The 23,465-nt window shown below is 42.1% G+C and overlaps 2 protein-coding genes across 5 annotated transcripts in view; both read right to left on the bottom strand.

Annotated features, from left to right (window-relative positions):
* The window catches only part of INPP4A (inositol polyphosphate-4-phosphatase type I A), a 528,838-nt gene that overhangs the window by 319 nt on the left and 505,054 nt on the right, over window positions 1–23,465 (bottom strand). The gene's annotated exons all lie outside the window — the stretch shown is intronic.
* Window positions 1–23,465, bottom strand: part of TMEM131 (transmembrane protein 131) — a 121,498-nt gene that overhangs the window by 96,591 nt on the left and 1,442 nt on the right. For all 4 annotated transcript variants that reach the window (XM_075265169.1, XM_075265170.1, XM_075265171.1 and 1 more), the window contains exon 2: window positions 1,978–2,039. In XM_075265169.1, coding sequence (XP_075121270.1) covers window positions 1,978–2,039 — 62 coding nt within the window. The remainder of the gene's footprint in view (window positions 1–1,977; window positions 2,040–23,465) is intronic.

The raw sequence follows: 23,465 nt of genomic DNA, 5'->3' as shown, positions 1-23,465 counted from the left end.
GGTACCAGGACCAATAGCGCTTTACCCAGGGCACAGATCGGGAAAGCCCATAGTGCGCTGAATTCAGCGCACTGTCAGCTTTCCAGCAGTATATAAAACTGCATGTGCCCGATCTGATGAAAGGTCCTCTTTAATAACATTCCCATAAACACACTCAATCTCAGCAAGGGATGCACAGACGGACTCCATATACAACCTTCCCTCCATGAGTTATAGGTTCAAAGAAACTTAACACCCAAAAACAGGCAAGTACTTTACCATAATGTATTTGTAACAATTTAAGAAGGAAACCATTGTACATGGCATGCCTATTCTTGACTGAGTGCAAACGTAATTCATATAACTTTCAATGTTCAGGAGCACTGTCAAAAAGGAAAAAGAAAAAAAAAAAAAAAAAAGGGATACCTGCTGCTACCATCAAAAATAATTGTTCTATTAATAAAATTCCTAAAATCACTCCATGATCTAGATTTCTACGTAAGCATGCCATTAAGTTCACATAATACATATGCTTAAACTGATGTGACTCATAGGTGAACACGTTGCTTTACTGCAGATACAAGTGACATGGCAGCAGATGCCCTTGGAATGCAGTTTACTAGCTTGGTTAAAACCAGTATTATACTATAGGTAAACTAGCATAGTGCCAGGATGGGCCAACTGTGTGGTTAACATACATACACTACCATCAGGGCTGATAGCTTATATAGTCCTGTTCAGACTGGAAACAAATCTGATAGTTTTAGAGTGTTCACTAAATAAAAAATGATGTGTCAGAAGATTGGAAGCTGGAGGAACTTGTATTCATTATTACATAGTCCGCTACAGCAAATAATAACCTGTGGACAGATGAACACTTGTTAACTTGGTTCATCCCTTACAAACACATACAACATTACAAAAATCGAAAAGAAACAGCACCGTGCAGGTACCTAGTGCATTACCATACATAAGCACTTTTCTCCAAAGACATTATATACGCTCACCTCAAAGGGTTGTGATAGTGTTATTGGCTTGGCACATCCCTTCATCAGGTGTATAGTGGGCACGGCACCTGATATAGGGATGTGCCAATGCAGAAACGCATTGTGACTGAAGTGGCTTAAGGGCTCGTTCACATCTGCGCCCGGTCTCCGTTCTGCAGGTTTCCGTTTCCTGCACAAAACAGAGGCAGGAGACGAAAACCTGCAGGACTCTTTCAAACCCATTCAATTTGAAAGATGTCCGGCGTAGAGCGTTTTATGCTCTCCGCCGCGAAACCGTTTTTTTTTTAAATCGGACACAGAGTCGGACATGCAGTACTCGGTGTCTGGTTTTTAAAAAAAAAAAAAAAAAAAAAAGGTTTCGCGGCAGAGAGCATAAAACGCTCAGCTCCGCTCACGGCTGAACCTGGTCTGACAGATTTCCGTCTGAACGGACACCCGAACACTAGTGTGAACCTAGCGTAAGAAAGGATTGTCTACTAGTAGAGATGAGCGAGTACTATTCGAAAGTTTCGAATAGCACGCTCCCATAGGAATGAATGGACGCAGCCAGCACGCAGCTGGGGCCGGCGTCCTGCCGCTTAACCCCCTGCGCGCCGGCTGCTCCCATTCATTCCTATGGGAGCGTGCTATTCGAAACTACCATTTCGTAATACCGTTTCGAATAGTACTCATTCATCTCTATCTACTAGGCAACCTCTGGTAAGCGCAGATATTGTTTTGTTATTGAGATCGAAAAGCGTTTGGTCCATTATTGATCTTTTAGACATATACAACATGTCCAGTTGACCTTCTTACGAGAGAGGGAAAATTCTGGTGACCTTAACCTATACATCTGCAGGACTGGGTTGATATGCTGGGTTCTGGTAAAGGACTCCTTACAAGCAGCACTGGGATCTACAAGTAGCACAGTGAACTAAAACAATGGTACAACTCCCTGGAGTCTCCTGCATTAGTCCAATTCTAACAGATAAGGAACACATCATAACTTTACCTCTAATAGGCCGCCTTCATCAAATCGAAGCACTTCAATGACATTGTCTGACTGGATGAATGCTGCAAGGAAAGAAAGATATACATTAGTATTTCAGCTTACTACACCAAGCACACACATTCCTGGTAAATTTCAATGGCTTTGTGACAATCAAGTATTTCTATTAAAGAAAAAACACTTTACATCTACCGTATATACTCGAGTATAAGCCGAGTTTTTCAGCACAGTTTTTGTGCTGAAGAAGTCCGCCTCGGCTTAGACTCTGGTCATTACAGTAATTCAGCAATATCATAGTTACAGACCCGGTATCCAGACACCGGGACGGGTGTCGGGCCGCAGCATCACCATGCTCATAGCAGGAGCGTAGCGATGCTGCTCATTTCAAACTGCAGAAGTACTTAAGGTACTTCTACTAGCAGGCCCGGAATACAGACCCCCCCCCCCCACTCCATCACATGTCGGGTGACGTGGCCACGTAAGCTCAGGCCCGCACCCGGCGTGTATCTGCGTTCTGGGCCTGCTAGCAGAAGTACCATAAGTACTTCTGCAGTTTGAAATTGATAGCAACGCTACGCTACTGCTATGAGCGTGGCGATGCTGCAGCCCGGCACCCGCACTGGTGTCGGTATGCCGGGTCTGTAACTATAATGGCGCTGCTCTGCTTCAGAGCGGTCACCATACCAACCGGCACCTCCGCTGTAACTTTTACAGAGGTAATGTCGGAGCTCCCTGCAATCAGAAATTGCAGGCATGGGGAGCTAGGACATCTCCGCTGTAAGTGTGCCGCCATGCTGCTGGAGGGAGTGGGAGCGACCGCTCTCTCAAGTGCGATCCTTTAGATAGGAACTGCGGCTGGCCATCGGCAGAAGTGCTTCTGCCGGGAATTCCCCTCAGCGCTCGTGCTGGCGATCGATTGCAGTTCTCCTTCAGATCCAGCCAGCTGGGGATTCCCCTCAGAGCTCCTGTAAAGGCTCCCCAGCCGGCAGTGCTTCTCTTTTGCAGGCTGCTCTATGCAGCCTGCAAAAGAAATTACAATTTTTGCAATGTATTGCATTAGTGATCAGACCCCCTGGGGTTCAAGACCCCTAGGGGGTCTAATAAATGCAAAAATAAAATAAAATAAAAATTGGCTGTCAATGTGAACAGTTGGAAGTCAGTGTTGAGCTGGGAAGCTGGCCTTGTAAATAAGTCCCACCACTGTGGGTTACTTAACTCCTTATTGGAGGGGCCATTGTTTGTCAGTTTAGTTAGGTCCCCTGATGAATGTTGCGTAAACTGTACCAGGAAACGCGTAGGGACTAGAGATTAATAGGGCATTCTTTAAGGGACAGCTTGGGACTGCCCTTGTCAGGGCGGGAGTCATTTTGGGGATAAGGGCTATCGGCAGGTTGAGAACAGGGATTGTGATATAGATCCTCCTGTGTTATGCCTGTCCATGTGATGTCTTCCTGCCATACCTTCAACAAAGTGCCTGAGTGCATTTAGCTCATTTATCATTGGCTGATTATTTATATACCGTGTTAGCCAGTGGGTAGGAGTGGGTACAAGTGCATGACCCTATTTAACACTCTGGAGAATGGAATGAACCTTCTGTCACAGCTTCTACTACGGCTACTGTGCATGCGCCCGGGCTATTTTCTTTTATCAGTGTCCGCGAGCAAGCACCGGAGGAGGACGGGACCCGAAGACGTCAGAGGAAGAAGAGGCGGGGAAGAAGAAGACGGCGCACCCTGAATGCCCGCCCAGGGTGCACGTTCCGTAAGTAGAGAACATTCTTTTTTAAGTTATTATTTTAAAACGGGGGGGGGGGGGGGGTAGTTTAATTTAACTTTTACAGTGCCTGAATAGCCTTTTTAAAGGCTATGCACGCATGTGTGGGGCTCTATCAGCATGATTTTGCTGATAGAGCCCCTTTAACTGCTCATATTAGGACTTCGTGTCTAGTAAATAATATAGTAAACAATATTTACAAAAAAACAACAACCTCATTTTAACAGAAAGGTTGGGCCTATACAGCGACAATTCGTCAGTTTCACAGACAGATGATAGTTTCTAGCGATCATGTCTATCACGCCATCAGCCATGTTTGACAATGCTTATTGACTGAATACGCTTCTGATGAGATCATCATGTTATTAACAGGTGGAAAGCATTCCCTACCTGACCTAGTGGATTTGTTTGCTTTGCTTCCAATCTGTGACAGCTCAGTTGCAAATTCCATTATTAGAAGGGAGTGGTTTTTCATAAAGGATCATAGTCTGGTTAATACATGAAAAAAGCTGCCAGTGTGTTCTATACGGAAATGACTATGAATCACTAAAAATTATCTAATTAAAAATCTAGTCAATTTCAATGAAGGTAAAATATGCAACGAACTCCATCTTATTATATGATATTAAAAACTATACACTTGAAAAATAGTTCTTTGATTTTGGAGCTTGGGTTTCCAACTCCTTAGCCCTGAGCAAGAATATGTAGATCTTCAATGGATGTATTAGTCTTATTAATGCCAGTGAAAACATTAACTGGAGGAACGCTGCAGACTGATAAGGATCACCACTAATGTTTTATGGGACTTTTCAGCAAAAATTGCCCAAAAATGGCAGACTTTATAAATCAGCCCTAATGTCTCCATGACCTATATGTGATCTGGTTGTATGAAAAGGTCCAGAGAGAAGATGAAAATGTTACATTAATTGTATTAGACCATGGGGCGCAGCAGACAATGTAGCAAAATGGGGGCACAATCATACCTGCTGTATAGTCTATGGATAATACATGTGTGAATGACGTGGTGATGTTATGTAGAGCTGCCATATAAGTATACAGGTGAGGGACCCCCAACCATAATTCCTACAGGCTTCAAGGATGAGAACTCACATTGTTACTGAGCAGAGGTGTATATACCAATGGGCAGCAGTCTGTATATACTATAAACACTGCTGCTGCTTAGGAGCCATACAACAGCAGTCCATTTACCCCCTCTACGTTATAAGATAGGCATTACCGAAATAAAAAAGTTAAAACTTATAAAAGCAATGACACCAACTAGGACCACCTCTATAGGACTCTAGGGGAACTTTGACCCATGCTGTCCTGATGGCATAAGCAACAGTTTTCTGTACAATCCCCTTCCTTGTACTTCTAGTTTTGCCTTCATTCAACAGGAATCCATCTATCCTAGCCAAAGTTATGAAGGTAAATAGGTGACCAACATATAAACTCTAAGAAGATGTATAGTCAGAATTGAACTCAAGACTATTAGACTATGTGGCATCACCACAATAAAAAGCCAACAAAAAATGAATAAAACCAAGCATAAAGATCCTGGATTATTATGGAGAAAGCTGGATTTTTAAACTGGGTACAGCACTGTGCTGTGTGTGTGGGAGATAAAATGAAAATGTGTTAATGTGAAGTGCACATGTCTCCCCACCAGCGGACAGTCTCAAATTCTCCGAGACAGACTGCACATGTATTATATTATCATTCCGCACAGTCCACTATGCATTAGCCATAGTACAGCACTTGACCTATACGTAGCGGAAAGCCAATAGTGCAATGACTTTTACTATCACAACAGTGGTACACGACAGTGTAAAGGCAGGCCTGGATTATCGAGTAAAGAGCGGATTAGCAACTAAGAGTATCACCTGCCTCTGAAAGATCTGATAGTGAGAAAGAACTGCAGGGCGCAGGCCATGATAACAAGCCTAGACAAGAATCCATTAAAAAAATAACTGCAGTCTACAATTTCATTGCTACAAATGGGATTTTTTTTTAAAAAATGTTTTGTGAAGTATTCATGTACTAGCTGGTACCCGCGACTTCGTCAGCGGTGATTCGAGAATTGGGTGGATACAGATTTGTTAAATGTTTGCGTACTTGAAAAAGTGGAGTGGATAGCAAATTCTCCAGGTTATATTGAGTATAGCTGGTACCCGCGACTTGGTCTGCGGTGATTGTAGCAGTGGGTATATACAGGTGTGGGTAAGGTTTTCGTACTGTGTATAAGGGATGGGATATGAAATGTAACTTTGTATCTTGTTTTTGCTGTAATTCAGGGAATACGTGAGACTTTTGTGTTGCAGTTACTTTGTATTTGAGCTGCTATATATACGGTGTTGTGAGAAACTTTACATAGTGACTTTGGGACAGAAGTATTTGAAGTTAACCCTTTCCCGCCGATGGCATTTTTTGATTTTCGTTTTTGACTCCCCTCCTTCTAAACCCCATAACTTTTTTATTTCTCCGCTCCCAGAGCCATATGAGGTCTTAATTTTTGCGGGACAAATTTTTCTTCCTGATGCCGCCATTATTTATTCTATATCATGTACTGGGAAGCAGGAAAAAAATTCTGAATGGGGTGGATTTGAAGAAAAAAATGCATTTCTGCGACTTTCTTACGGGCTTTGGTTTTATGGCGTTCACTGTGCAACCAAAATGACATGTCCCCTGTATTCTGTGTTTCGTTACGATTCCGGGGAGGCCAAATTTATATGGTTTTATTTACATTCTGACCCCTTAAAAAAAATCCAAAACAGTGTTAAAAAATTATTTTTTGAAAAGTTGCCATATTCCGACAGCCGTAACTTTTTTATACGTGCGTGTACGGGGATGTATAGGGCGTCTTTTTTTGCGGGACCGGGTGTACTTTGTAGTTCTACCATTTTCGGGAAATGTTATTGCTTTGATCACTTTTTATTCAAATTTTTATCAGAATCAAAACAGTGAAAAAATGGCGGTTTGGCACTTTTGACCATTTTTCCCGCTACGGCGTTTACTGAACAGGAAAAATATTTGTATAGCTTTGTAGAGCGGGCGATTTTGGACGCGGGGATACCCAACATGTATGTGTTTCACAGTTTTTAACTACTTTTATATGTGTTCTAGGGAAAGGGGGGTGATTTGAATTTTTAATCCTTATTTATTTTTTTTATATTTTTTTTACTTTTTTTAAACTTTTTTTTTTTGCATTTATTAGACCGCCTAGGGGTATTGACATGGGTGGGGGGTGTCGCGGATTGTCAGAGCGGTGGGGGTCGGCAAACATGGCTGCTCCGGAGCGTTATAGAGCACCTCCTGGAGTATCGTTAAGGTGAGGGGCAAAGTGGTAAAGTCTATGTATATGGGATTGTGGGGGGTTAGGGGCGAGGCTGGAGAGGGTAATAGGAATTTTGTGGCTTGCTATGGTCCAAAGTGTGTGAGATTGCAGAGATGGTGGTGTGAGTTTGGGTTTTGTGGGGGTCCTGGCACAAACATATGTGCACTATTGTGACTAAAAGTAGCCTATTGCGCAATCGGGTGTAGTGACTATGTTTGTGGAAAATTTCAGCCAAATCGGTGGAGCGGGTTTTCCGTGATTGAGGAACAAACATCCGAACATCCAAACTCACAAACCCACAAACTTTCACATTTATAATATTAATAGGATTAGGCTGCAGATAAAGGATACCTAGATCCCCAGCCCACAGTAAGTACTGGCCTTAATGTTACAATGGTAGTTAAAACCTTGCCCATCATGTTAAGCATACAGGTATATGTGTAGTTTCAACATTCACATTCATCCGAACTGCAGTCTTGAGACTACGCATGGAGCCTATTCCCAGCTACTGCATGGAGTTCCCTTCTCTGATAGCAGATCGATATAAAAGGGGCAGCCCAGGGATGGTCTCGTTTGACATCCACCATGTACTCTCTGAACATTGCAGAAATAGGCTGTGACCGACAGCTTCTGCCTGTGTGAGTCTGGTAAGTGCAAGCACCGCCTAGCACCATGCACACAATTATAAGGGCCATACGTAGAAAGGAGAAATGAGGGAGACATCATTGAAGTTTTGTTACATAAAATACTACATAAAATAAAATAAAGTTTTTATATAGAATCAGACTGTGGGTTGACCAAAATGTCATTTAAAAGTTTTTTTTAAAATAGATATGACTAAATCTTGGTCAGTATGGTCAGCACTTGCAAGAAGCAAGTTTATTAACACAGGAAATCCTCCACATCATAGGAAACTTTTAAAAGAGAAGTTTCACTAAAACTCCTCTGAATATATAATGGTGGGAGGCAAGCTCTTTAACCCCCAGATTACAAAAATCATGTAGCCATGGCTTTCCTTAAAGCAGCATGCTTATTGATCTGCAGATTTGGAGATCTTTGTCCAGAGCCCAAAAGTCTAATTTACTACAATGTACAACAGTAGTGCAATTCAACTGGATTGTTTTCTACATATTAAACAAGAACTATTCTCTGTTCCATGCATCTGAACTGCAATACTGAAGTCTGACCAATATACAGTGACCTGAGGCTACTGGTTCCAGCTCAGAGTTGTGTGCATTGGATACGTCACCCACCACCAGAAACTTAAGGCCTAAGAAAACGTCAGCAAAAATAAATTAAGACACACAAGACTGAGCCCCACAATCACAGGCTTCAAGAAGGCCCTGAAGACTCGCCTATTCAGGAAGGCCTACAACCTCCAATAACACTACTGTTACCACAACACCATCTGAATGGTCTTTCCCCTCACCTTCTGTGTCTATCCCTCATAGACTGTAAGCCTTTGTAGGCAGGGCCCTCTATCCCACTGTGCCAGTCGGTCATTGATAGCAGATATCTGTTTATATATTTTGTGTACCGTATGTAAACCGTCAAATGTAAAGCACCATGGAATTAATGGAGCTATACAAATAAATATTATTGTTATTATTATCCTGGACAACTCTTTTAACGTCTATTTTAATCCCGCCTGTCTTATTTGTTATGTCAATGGGATGGCTGTCCTCTTTAAGGACCTCTTCAACAGCACAAATTGTTATACATCTGTAACCTATGCACTTGAGGAACTGTTCCTGAAATGCACCGGTGGCAAACCACTAAAAGGAAAATGAAAGGAATGAATTTCAGTATTAAGAAAATGTAAAATGTACGCTCACTAAAGAGAGGGCTTGTTGTTTTGAATGACTGCCAAACTGCTAACCAAAGGGCAGGAGTTGATATCCTTACAAAATGAGTAATGACCTCGTAAATGCAAACTAAATACAGCTCAGTGTGTCTGTCTGAATATTCACCTGCCACGTATGCTATCACTGTCATCAACAGAGTGAAATATGCACGGCCAGCATCTGTGTCACACACAATTTACATACTGAAACCAGCCAGAAATCAGACTGTCTGAGGGAACAGGAAAAAGGCCACTTACAAAAGTGATACATCAATAAATGGTGTCCAACCCTCATATGACCCAAACTATTCTCAAACAGAAATTGAACGTTACTTATTTTTAATGACGGTTTTCTAGACAGAATAATGAACACATACTGGATCGTATTTATTCCTAAAAAGAAAAGATGTTCAGATTTGCGATGTGCATAAAAATGATTCATGAGGTACTTAGAAGCTTTGTAAACACCTCTGTGCACGTGCCGTGTAATGTCTGACTTGCCTTACAGAGCTTCACTCGGCAGACTAGTTCACACGGTGTTCCGTGTGAAAATATTCCGTCGCGACTGCTGCTCTGGGATGCCGGTGCACTGGCATCCAGTCAAGGCTTTCTGCTCCGGATTAGGCCCAAATGAATGGGCCTAGTCCAGAGGGTGGTGTTACGTGGTGGACGCCACGGCTTATTCAGCTGCAGAATCCACCTGAAGAAAGGACAGCAGGAACAAACCGCTCGTGTAAATAGGAAATGACAGGCTCCCATTGATTTCAATGGGAGGCGTTTTTTTGAGCAGGATTTTGACACGGATTCCACGTCCCTACTCCACTGTCCTGTATTCCAATGATGCGGAGAGTACTAGAGCCATAGTCGAGCAGGAACTCACAGCACGTTACACACCAAACATTGCTTTCTGAATTGGACCTAACTTTTACTTTCCTCATTTTAGTCTCAGTCACTGAGTAGGTGTACCCACTGGAGTCCTAACAGCTACACCATAATGACAAAACTATTGGGATGCCTATGGAACATCCCATTCTACAGTATATCCATAGGCATATCCTTTGTAACTAAATCAGTCTCTACTCTTCTGGGAAGGTTTTTTTTTTTTTTATGTAGATTGTGAGCCCCAAATAGAACTCACAATATACATTTTTCCCTATCAGTATGTCTTTGGAATATGGGATGGAAATCCATGCAAATACGGGGAGAACATACAAACTCCTTGCAGATGGTTTTGATGATTTTGCCCTTGGCAAGATTTGAACACCAGGACTCCAGCGCTGCAAGGCTGCAGTGCTAACCACTGAGCCACCGTGTGGCCCCTCTGAGAAGGCTTTCTACAACATTGTAGTGTACATGCGTCTGTGGGAAATTTTGCCTATTCATCCAGAAGAGCATCTATGGGGTCAGACACTGTTGTTGGATGAGAGCTACTTTATCACTTTCTCCATTCTAGTTCATTTCAATAGTATTCAATGGGGTCAGGTCAGGGCTCTGTGTAGAACCAAACTCGCCCAGCCATACTTTGTACATTGTACCAAACAAAAACCATAAATCCAGCTCACCAAACCATGGACAAAAAAATTATTTCCTGGGAGGCTCGGATGCCAGACAGACTTGAACCAACTGAAGAATATGTGATCAGTAGAATAAAAAATCCAGCGTCAACCAGGCAGAAAATCTTCAATAAAATATAACCTTTATTTTGAATCCAGATAAAATGTTACATGGTAACAGGGAGTAGAAAATCGAGCAAACACATGATGTGGCTACGCGTTTCAGAACGAAAGTGTTCCTTCCTCATGGCATACTACACGATCTCAAAAGACAAGGTTATATGGCGCACACCCCGATTAACCTACTCCACCCCCAATTAACCCTTCAACATAAAAAAACAATAAATACATCTAACATATCACAATACATATGTAAAAATGCATACAACATACAATGCATCGAACAAAAAAATTTAAGTATAGATTGATTAATAGATATACAAAAATTATTTTTATTACATATTACTATATCTAATATATTAATCAATCTCTATAAAATAAATATTATCGTTACAGAGGCTTAATAACAACAAATCAAAGCCTCATATTATCTTAAACAAATTCTCGTACCTTAATGAAGACAGACGTGCCGAGATCTTACACCACATGACCATCGGTCACATGACTCAATCCCGCATCAATAGTCAGAGTATCTATAGACTACAACATAAATAATGAGACAGACAAGGATGTATTATGTTACCTTTAAAAATAAAAAAAGAAGCATAGACACAAAAAACATATGTTGTAGACAGTCAAGAAACCCTCCTATATTAAACAATCAACTCATAAAGGAGTAATTGAAAACCATATGAACAAGTACAAGTAGCCAACTCATGCACGGAGTGGCAAAAATAAGCATAAAAAATACTTTGTACACTGGGGCAGATATGGTGGAACAGAAAAGGACATTCCCCAAACTTTTCAGAGTCAGAAGCATACAACTGTCCAAAATGACCTGGTATGATGAAACAGTCACCCTGTAATAAGGTATTGTAGATCAGGAGTTGATGCTCGGCGACTTTTTTTTTCATATATCTACCTTTCAAAATTCATAACTATTTCCGTCTACATAGCTATGTGAGGGCCTATTCTTTGCGCACAGGTTGTACTTGCAATTGCCACCATTTTGGGGTATTTATAATGTTTTGATGTAGCTTTCAACATTTGTGGAAGGTCTATGTGAAAATCACATTCAATTCTGTAATTTTTGTTATTTGTTTTTACAGCATTCACGCTGCACTAAAAATGACAGGGCTAATTATGATGACGGCAATACCACATTTATATTGGGGTTATGTTTTACCGCTTTTACTAAATAAAGTGTAATTTCTCACAAAATACAAATGTTTTGGAGTTTTAGGGTTGTTGTTTTTTACCGTTTTTTTGACTGAGCCATGTTGGGGCTTTTTATTTGTAAAGCAAGTTGTAGTTTTTATCAGTACCAGTTTTTGGTATGTATGACTGTTTAATCATTTTTTATTACTATTGCTGGAGAAAGCATGGTGGCAATACATAATTTGCCTATTGTGAGGTTTTGTTTTTTTTTGTTTTTTTACAGCATTCACCGTACACAATAGGCAACAGCACACAGCAATACCAAATTAGTTAATTTAATCTAATGCCGGGACCCCACGAGGAATAAATGCCAAAATGGAAAAAAAATGGTGGCATTTTACAGTCAGGGCGGCACGGCTTTGGAAATCGCAGCATGTCAATCATACCTATGGAAACGCTGGCGATTCCTCCATAGCTATCTCTGCGAATTTTCTGTCTAAAGCGCTGTGAGAAGAACCGCGATGCGTTGCCACCACGGTTTTTCCTGCAGTGCTTTTTTGCTGCAGGACGCCCTGTGGGGCCTTAGCCTAATCTAGTTTATTTAGTTTACATAGTGCATTTTTTAATTATAAAGGGGTTTTTAAACTAATTTTTTTAAAAAACTTTTATACTACAGTGCTATAATTTATTTGTGAAATGGCTGCTTGATATTGACAAACTGATTTGTATTCTAATGCAAATGAGAAAAGAGTACATCGCAACAGAAAGAGAGCTCTCCCCCTCCCCCCCCCGACTTCTTCCAAGCAAGAGGTAGATCACTCTCCTGATGCACAATTTTGCATACCAATAAAAAGCCTTTCATCAAATTTAAGCCAGCATTCTACTTCTGGGGGGCTAACACTGAATGAGAAAAAAAAAAAAAAGTTCAAATCACCCCCTTTCCCTTTTGCCATGAACACAGTGCTAGAAAACCCCTAAACGAGGTGTGTACCAATGTGTGTGTCCATATAGCGTATATTTGCATGCACACTCAAAGAGGAAGCCGTCACTCATAGTAGGACAGCCTACTAAATAAGCAGAGACTCAAATGACTACTTATACTGAATAGTATACCGAAACATTTAACTTAAACATAACAAAATCTTCTGTGTTGGATAGAGGGGAAAAAAATAAAACAAAACATTCATAATTTACATGAAAAGCATTAGATTGTCAAATTTCACTTTTTACATTAGTCACTTCCAAGAATATAATTATTTTTCCCTGACACATTTGATGCATGGCTGATAAATAAAATTGTTCAGCTCTTTATAGCTCAGAATCATGCTGTAACATTTAAAAAATACAATGACTCACAAAAAATGCAATTATTTTCACTTTTGGAGCAGAATTATGAAATTGTTAAAGGCAATCCTACACCCTTAGGGGACAGAGACTAAGTTGGGTGTTCCCTGGAAACTGTGGATAGGCAGGCATCCATTACTCAGCAGGCTCACATTGCAGGTAAATTGATAATTCCATTGGGTGTACTATACTATGAAACTGTGCCAAAAAATCCTCCTCACTTGCTGAGGTATACTGTAATAAGTCTACTATAAATGTCACTGTGCTTCAAGATACGACAGGACCCAAGTAACCCTAATAAAACTGGACTATAGTCCTGTTAGGTATAGAAGGTATCTGATTTTAAATTGAATAATAAACGAATGAGTCAAACCAAAGTAGCTTTACCTAATATTACCTCCCTTTATATACTACTACCAGCTAATAATAGAAGGCTACAACTGCAAAGCAGATTTAGCAAGTAAAAAAGTTACTAAAATCAGAGAGGCATTTGAGACATTTGTTGACATGTTATTTAAATCGAGCCTGTCACCAAAAAAATGAGGTCACCATGTTATAGAGCAGGCGGAGCTGAGCAGAAGGATATATAGCTTTACAAGAAAACATTCAGTATAACTTGTCATTTACTTCTCTGTTCTTTCTATGCTTGGAAGGAGTAACTGTGTATAGTGGGCGGTCCCATCAGGAACTGACAGCTATCTCTGTAGGCACAATCACTGATGAGTGCAGTGGGCGGTCCCTACAGAGATAGCTGTCAATCCCTAATGGGACCGCCCACTGCACTCATCAGTGATTGTGCCTACAGAGATAGCGGTCAATGCACTCAATTACACATTATAAACATAGAAAGAAAAGAGAAATAAATGACAGGCTATACCGAACCATGTTGAACAAAACTACGTATCAATCCTACATAGTCATGGTGACCAGTTCCTTTTTATTTCTGGACTGCATGGTGGCTCAGTAAGTTAGCATGGGTGCCTTGCAGCTAGCCTGCAAATTACTAAGCACCAAATGCTTATTTTTGGAGGGAAACTGGACAGGAGAGGAAAACCTGCAGTCAGTTTTCAAACCCATTCATTAGAATGGGTTTGCAAAGTGTCCGCCCGTGAGCGTCTTCTGCCTCTCCGCGGCGAAACTGTTTTTTGGGGTTTTTTTTTTAACCAAACACAAGGTCAGACATGCAGGATTTTGTGTCCGGTAAAAAAAAAAAACAGTATCGCCACGGAGACCAGAAGACGCTCACGGGCGGACACTGACTGCCAGGTTTCTGTCTCCTGTCCATTTTCTCAGGCAGAAGACGGAAACCCACAAAGCGGAGACCTGGCGCAGGTGTGAACCCGCCCTAATGCAGCTTTCTTTGTTGCAGTTTTTTGAGCCAAAGTCAGGAGTGGGTTGAGCAGAAGGTAGAAGTATAACAGCTTCCTATATTGTTTCCATTAGTTTTGTAGCCACTTAGATTTGGCTATAAAAAAAAAAATGCAACAAAATCTGCAATAAAAAAAGCTGTGTTTACACAACATGGAACTTCAGCTGTAGAGAGGTTTCAAGAAGGGACATGAACAGCTATGACTTCATACCCATACCAAAACGTTATTTCTGTGATAATAAAGAGATTCCCCCTCCTTCAGTCACATACTTGCCTTGATGGTTTCACCTAGATTATTAAAGATACTTTGGCTCCGTTCCCACGGAGTAACGCTCCGCTCATTCTAACACGTAAACACGTGTCAGAGTGAGGGCTGTAAAACAGAATCCCATTGACTTCAATGGGTGCCATCTTACGTGCGCTACACGTTGAAATCAATGGGTTAAAAAGCCTCCCATTGATTTCAATGTGTAGCACGCATAAGATAGCACCCATTGAAGTCAATGGGATTCTGTTTTACAGCCCTCACTCTGACACGTGTTTACGGCGCGTTACTCCGTGGGAACGGGGCCTAAAAGTTACAATAAATTAAATGTGATCCAGAGTCTGTACCAGGATACAAAGAAAATCCTGACATACACCCCATGACAATGTGAACGGTTTAAAAGGGTTACTCAGAGTTACATAAATTCAAGAGTTTGAATAAAGATATTTCCATCAGGTCCAATCTACTATGTTGATCCAGACAAAGACAAAAACCCCTATGAGGCAGATGACAATTATACCACATTAGGGGAAAAATCCCTTCCCAAATCCTTAAAGGGGTATTCCCACGTCGCATACTCACCAGTCTTCACTCCTGTAAAATCTTCTTTCTTCCTGGTTTCTTGCATCATTTGGTGGGCGGGGTTTCACATGCAGCCTGCCGTTTAGCTCCACCCCCCAAAATCGCGTGTAGCTCCGTCCACCTATATTGGACTATGAAGTACAGGCAGCAGCAACTCCATTCTGTGTTACATACAGAGACTGCCTGTCTCTGCCATAATGAACACAATTGAATTAGCTAGCCTGATAACTGGGAGAACAGAAGACGTTCAGAAATGAAAGCAGCTGCTCTCCCCTATGTAAGTGCAGGAAGGTCATGTGGTGTAGACACAGGAATAGCTAGAAACACAGGCTCGCTCCCGTGCACTTAGCCCCTCCTCCCTACCCCTGACAGCAGGCAGATACATCACTTGACTTTTCAGCAGATAAGTCAGGGCTGTGTCAACAATGAATTGAATAAAGTAAGATAGTGGACAAACACAGCAGTTTTGCTGAAGCAATGTATCTAGGAAAAGTCTTACATCCACATTAACAAGCAGTATAGATAGGATCCTTGTGATGGGACAACCCCTTTAATTTGCTTTAGAAATGTTGATATGGTATCTGCCATTACTACCAACTGGACAATGCATAGTTCTACTACTCTGACTGTAATAGGTAGAACTTAGCTAATGGGCCACACAAGGTAAATTATAAATTAAAAATTCCTGTATTAGGCCTTAGGGGATATGTCGGCAATTACATTTTTAGGCAGTGAGCACGCAATATATTATACTTGAGGCTCTGTTTACATTGGCATTCGAGTCATTCTGTTCCCCTCTCCGCATTAAAAACGCAAGCAGGACTTTTCTCTCCGCATTGTTTGTGCAAAAACCAAGCAAAAGTTACATGGACACCACTATAATCGTTAGGGGTCCACCGGTTTCCTAAGGTAACCTCTTTTTTATGCAGATTAGGTTTTGGTTCTGGGGGGTCCACGAGCAGATTCCTCGAATGGAAACCCACATGCAGATATGAACCGGGACTTAGTCCCGCTGCGCCGATTCTTAGATTTGCAGAGCACTGCAGTAGACCACACGTTCTGCGTTCTGTCTTTGCGGCCAACTTGTTGACTCAGGGTCACATGAACAACCTGCCACTATTGTATGTACAAGCAGTCGGACTACAGAAGTGTCAGCGACATGAGCATGTCAGCTTGTCCACAACAGAGGAAGAGTGAACACACCTACCGATCCCTGCAGTGCTCTGCAAATTTATAAAATCACCCCGATATGGACAACTGGCAGATTAGTAGGTGTGCTCATATCGGGCAGGGAGGACACAGTCTAAAAATATAATTGCCCACTGAATAACATGCTTCTGTTTTGAAACTACTTTTATACTACTTATATGCAGTCGTGGGTACATAACCGCAAGAGGGTCGGTGACTGTGTGCAGTAGCTAATCCAGCCTACTTTGTTTTCTACAGAAAAGCAAAAGGAGAAAAGAGGAAACCACAAGATTTGTCGCAATTCTGTTTAACAACTGGGAGGGGAAAAGGTTGTGCCGCAATGACATAGAGACTTCATAAGTAATAGAAAATGAAAGGTTGCAGAAGTACAATGACATAACTGCAAGGGGGGGTGTATATAAAATGTTTCGATTTATTTTCCCTTTAAAGGGATTCTATCATTCAAAATATGCGTTATTAAATAAACCCACATTAGAGTAGCCTTCTAGCCCTACCTTTTCTGTTCTTCTGCTCACAGCCATTTTTGAAATATATAATATTTTTTAGCTATTATTCTAATGAAGCTCGGAGTACAGGGGGAACGCCTCCTGTGCTCTGTGAGCAGCGTCATACCCTCCCTGGCCTTCATTCCACCTCCTGGGCCTTTCCTGCACACCCCCTTCTATGTAGATCAGTTGACGTCAGCCTACTTTTCACTACATCAGTAGCAGCAACTCTCTTCAGCAAGTATGAAACATTGCGCATGTGTTGACGGCTCAGTCCTAACCTAAAGTGGCTGTGTCGGGCCAAGCTGACAGCACATGTAAACTTAAGTGCCATTTACTTTCCTAAGAGAGTGGGGTGAAACCCTAACAGAGCATCTTGGAACCATGCCAGGAATTGCTCTACAAATCTGCAGCCTTAGTGAAGGCATGGGGCGTCACAGCCAGCGAGGACTTCCAACAAAAGACGACAGCAGAGCAGCAGGATCAGACCACTCTTTGAGGCTCCAAGAGTATGGAATAGCAGCACTACCCTGTTTCCCCGAAAATTAGACAGTGTCTTATATTAAATTCTCTTCCAAAATATATGACCTGTCTTATTTTCGGGGGATGTCTTATGGAGCGGGGGACAATCGGCAGTCATGCCGGCGCTTCTTTAGCGGAGTGCCGACATGACTGCCGGTTGTAGGTGGTGCAAGAGGTGGTGGTGGGGAGGTATGCTAGTTACCTTCCCCATCTTCATAGCAGTGCTGGTGCTGCTGTTGGTCATAGTGGTGGAAGTGGTTGGCAGGGATTAGCAGAGATTAGCGAGGCTTCCGGCAGTTGTGCCGGAGAGCCTCACTTAGTGGGCATTGCAGCCGGCTGAACGCTGTGCTCCGTGTGTACAGGGAAGCTGGCTGCCTCCTCTGCTGTGATACCACTGTTCCGGCTGCTGTGGGATGAGCTGGGAGAGTGGACTCCCCGCAGCATACGATGCTTTCCCAGCTCATCTTACAGCAGCAGGAACAGTGGTATCACAGCAGAGGCAGCAGCCGGCATACCTGTGCACACGGAACATCGTGCACAGTGTTCTGCCGGCTGCAGTGTTTTTGGGTATGTCTTATTTTCGGGGGTGTCTTATATTAGGCAATTTAACAAAACCTCCCCCCATGCCTTACTTTTGGGGGATTTCTTATTTTCGGGGAAACAGGGTAGTAATGTAATTCCATAGTGTGACAACAGACAGATCTTTGTGTATAATAAGTAGATTCTTATGTTGAAGACCCTTGACTATGTACACTCACAACATGGTACAATGTACAAATATTCATGTGTCCCCAATAGTTTATTATATTACTGTAAACGACACAGAGCGCACCAATCTAAAGCAGCAGAATACAGTTGTACTGGTCAGTATAGATTACAAGTCAATCACTATGGTAAAAACATTTAATACCCTCACCAGCTGCTGGAACAAAGGAGCCCACTCCTCCCTGTGTGAGATCACCAAGCAGAAGGGGATCTACCAGGATAGAGATCATGAGTACTGCAAATTATTCAATTTGTCAGAGATGAAAAAAGGGCAGTTTTTGTCCATTGGCTACACCTGGCAATAAGACACATTAATCATGTGAAATATCACTTTCTCACACTTGATCACATGACAGGTGAGGTCATGACAGGTGAGCACATTTGTTTTCCGAACTTCCCATTGAATGAATCTGTACTAGAAACATGTTATTTGTTTGCATTAGTAGCAGGATAAGTCTGTATCACCTCTAAACACATGGCGAGGTCACACAAATAAAGGTGTGTACGGTACAGAGGAGAGGCCACTAGCGCATGTGATCTTCACAATACACCAGCCAAGTCTGTCTCTATATAGCACACAAACATGCTGCCAACCTCAGCAGGCTGTGGAGTGAGTAGGCCAAAGCACCGTTGTCTTTATTTATTGGTCAAACTCGGACCCTTTCATAACTGTCTATAGGGTCCGCAGATTTATGTGTGTAACTTCTTCTTAAAGAGGACCTTTAACCTCCTGGGGCACATGCAGGGAAATACACCACTAGAAAGCCAACAATGCGCTGAATTCAGTGCACTATTGGCATTCACAATCTGTGCCTCCGGTGAAGAGCTATTGGTGCCGGTACCGTAGCTCTTCACTGTCAGAAGGGCGTTTCTGACCGTCAGTCAGGAACACCCTTCCAGAGAATAGCATCTATAGCACTGAACTGTAAGAGCGGTGAGGAACGCCTTCCTCCCCTCCTGATAGTGCTCATTCATAGACGAGTACTAGGGGGAACGTTCCTCACCGCTCAACGTCATGGCTGGGCAGTAAGCAACGCCCCCTTTCACAGTATAGCGCAATAGATGCTACTGTGAGGAAGGGCATTCCTGAATGACTCTCAGAAACACCCTTCTGACAGTGAAGAGCTACAGTACCGGCAACAATACCTCTTCACCAGGGGCACAGAACATGAAAGCTGATTTCAGCTGAATTCAGCGCACTGTCAGCTTTCTAGCGGTTTATTACACCGCATGTGTCCAAGGTGGTGAAAGGTCCCCTTTAAGCGGACAGGGTCTCCGTCTTTCAGGTCACCATGCAGACCTGAACAATAGAAACCTAAAACTATAGAGTTAACCTAATGTTATTCATTAAATAGTCAGACTGACTTCCTATAAAAGTACATTTAATTAAACAATACCAATAATCATAACAGTAACATGATTCATTATATTTTAAAGTCGGAGTAACTGTTTTACTGGCACATCATATGAAGGACTTAAAGAAGAAACAGTGCTATGACACGTAGTACAGCAGTGTAGACTTCATGTTATTGCACACTATAGTGTTACTGTCCCAGGAGTAGACCACATGCTATAGTGTAAAGGTCCTTGTAGATACCACTCTATAGTATCACCAAAGAGTCTCTACTAAACTGCTATTACTGAAAGCAATACATACAATACTACAACATACATACATCCATTTCTATGGCAGTCACACAGTGACTTGCTGTCATGTACCTCACAGATTACAGCTGATCACCAGTGCTACAGGAAGGCCTTCAATAGCACTACTGCCACCATCTAAACAGCTTCTACCCTCACCTACTGTCTCTATCTCCCTTCCTTCATAGATTGTAAGCCCTTGTGGGCAGGGCCCTCCGTCAGGCAGCACCGGGTGGTCACTGTTAGTATTGTACTTGTTCTGTGTATTGTACATAAATCCTCAAATGGACAGCGCCATGGAATTAATATAATGGACAGCGCCATGGAATTAATATAATGGACAGCGCCATGGAATTAATATAATGGACAGCGCCATGGAATTAATATAATGGACAGCGCCATGGAATTAATATAATGGACAGCGCCATGGAAATAATATAATGGACAGCGCCATGGAATTAATATAATGGACAGCGCCATGGAATTAATATAATGGACAGCGCCATGGAATTAATATAATGGACAGCGCCATGGAATTAATATAATGGACAGCGCCATGGAATTAATATAATGGACAGCGCCATGGAATTAATATAATGGACAGCGCCATGGAATTAATATAATGGACAGCGCCATGGAATTAATATAATGGACAGCGCCATGGAATTAATATAATGGACAGCGCCATGGAATTAATATAATGGACAGCGCCATGGAATTAATATAATGGACAGCGCCATGGAATTAATATAATGGACAGCGCCATGGAATTAATATAATGGACAGCGCCATGGAATTAATATAATGGACAGCGCCATGGAATTAATATAATGGACAGCGCCATGGAATTAATATAATGGACAGCGCCATGGAAATAATATAATGGACAGCCCCATGGAATTAATATAATGGACAGCCCCATGGAATTAATATAATGGACAGCGCCATGGAATTAATATAATGGACAGCGCCATGGAATTAATATAATGGACAGCGCCATGGAATTAATATAATGGACAGCGCCATGGAATTAATATAATGGACAGCGCCATGGAATTAATATAATGGACAGCGCCATGGAATTAATATAATGGACAGCGCCATGGAATTAATATAATGGACAGCGCCATGGAATTAATATAATGGACAGCGCCATGGAATTAATATAATGGACAGCGCCATGGAATTAATATAATGGACAGCGCCATGGAATTAATATAATGGACAGCGCCATGGAATTAATATAATGGACAGCGCCATGGAATTAATATAATGGACAGCGCCATGGAATTAATATAATGGACAGCGCCATGGAATTAATATAATGGACAGCGCCATGGAATTAATATAATGGACAGCGCCATGGAATTAATATAATGGACAGCGCCATGGAATTAATATAATGGACAGCGCCATGGAATTAATATAATGGACAGCGCCATGGAATTAATATAATGGACAGCGCCATGGAATTAATATAATGGACAGCGCCATGGAATTAATATAATGGACAGCGCCATGGAATTAATATAATGGACAGCGCCATGGAATTAATATAATGGACAGCGCCATGGAATTAATATAATGGACAGCGCCATGGAATTAATATAATGGACAGCGCCATGGAATTAATATAATGGACAGCGCCATGGAAATAATATAATGGACAGCGCCATGGAAATAATATAATGGACAGCGCCATGGAATTAATATAATGGACAGCGCCATGGAATTAATATAATGTACAGCACCATGGAATTAATATAATGGACAGCACCATAGAATTAATATAATGGACAGCACCATAGAATTAATATAATGGACAGCGCCATGGAAATAATATAATGGACAGCCCCATGGAATTAATATAATGGACAGCCCCATGGAATTAATATAATGGACAGCCCCATGGAATTAATATAATGGACAGCCCCATGGAATTAATATAATGGACAGCCCCATGGAATTAATATAATGGACAGCGCCATGGAATTAATATAATGGACAGCACCATGGAATTAATATAATGGACAGCACCATGGAATTAATATAATGGACAGCACCATGGAATTAATATAATGGACAGCACCATGGAATTAATATAATGGACAGCACCATGGAATTAATGGTGCTCTAAAAATAAATAATGAGGGCATCTATGCTCAGCTTATTGGAGTTGGACTTTTCTATCAAAAAGGAATTTCATAGCGTTACGAAGACATCTGCTGAACTAAAGATACAACTGTATGGCTAACATATAATGCCATAAACCAGTATAAGTGGTCTCTCTTCACAACAAACCCTTTCCATAAGTGTTCGGTGCATGATACATGAACTCTATTCAGTCTTCCCACCCCCTCAGGCAATGTACTTAGCAAAACTGAGTTTTTGCATGGAGAATTCCTTTAATGAAATCTGAGCTACAATTGGGTAACCAGGACAATTTGTCTCTGCAGCAATTTTTCTACATGAGATGGAAGTGTTGTAATGGGCTTAAGGGGAAGTAACAATTATAGCTGTACAAATGTGGTCAATACTACGGAAGTGTCCGACTATTTACAAGAACTGCATTTGGTCAAATGTACAAAAAAATATCACTGAAAACTGTGAAGTTTATTAAAGCAGGAAAAAAGATTACATTTACTACATATTCTGCATGTATCACCCCAATGTGCTACATTTAGCAAACAGTACTAACCAAATACACTACATATCGGTAGCAGGCTACCCACAGACTAACCCACCAAATAACTATTTACATGCATATTTACAAATCCCAAATTTTGATATACTTAAAAAAGAAAACAAAAAAAACACCACAAGGTCAGGTTGAATCTGTAAGTCATATTGAGCAAAAAGGTCCAGGCCCAGTGAACCCAGCTGCCAGGAGAGGCCCCTGCACGGGGTCATACATCACTCTCCTCTATTAGGTTGTCATATAAAGAACAGACCATTACTCCTCCTAATCTACCACAAATCTGCACAGTACTGGTAATATTCTGGGCGAAAGTAAAAGTACCAAACTTTACAAGATTCACAGCTTCAAGAAACCACAGAATGCAAAAGTAAAAATGTACTGTGTGAAGTAAATGAGCCTACGGCAGGCGCCACAAGCACAGAGGGCCCCTCCTGCTAAGAGGGCGCCACAAGCACAGAGGGCCCCTCCTGCTAAGAGGGCGCCACAAGCACAGAGGGCCCCTCCTGCTAAGAGGGCGCCACAAGCACAGAGGGCCCCTCCTGCTAAGAGGGCGCCACGAGCACAGAGGGCCCCTCCTGCTAAGAGGGCGCCACGAGCACAGAGGGCCCCTCCTGCTAAGAGGGCGCCACGAGCACAGAGGGCCCCTCCTGCTAAGAGGGCGCCACGAGCACAGAGGGCCCCTCCTGCTAAGAGGGCGCCACGAGCACAGAGGGCCCCTCCTGCTAAGAGGGCGCCACGAGCACAGAGGGCCCCTCCTGCTAAGAGGGCGCCACGAGCACAGAGGGCCCCTCCTGCTAAGAGGGCGCCACGAGCACAGAGGGCCCCTC

This window comes from Leptodactylus fuscus, chromosome 2 (genome assembly GCF_031893055.1).
Source record: "Leptodactylus fuscus isolate aLepFus1 chromosome 2, aLepFus1.hap2, whole genome shotgun sequence".
In the NCBI taxonomy this organism is placed as follows: domain Eukaryota; kingdom Metazoa; phylum Chordata; class Amphibia; order Anura; family Leptodactylidae; genus Leptodactylus; species Leptodactylus fuscus.
The sequence above is the reverse complement of the archived record's forward strand: the minus strand, read 5'-3'. Positions and strand labels throughout refer to the sequence as shown.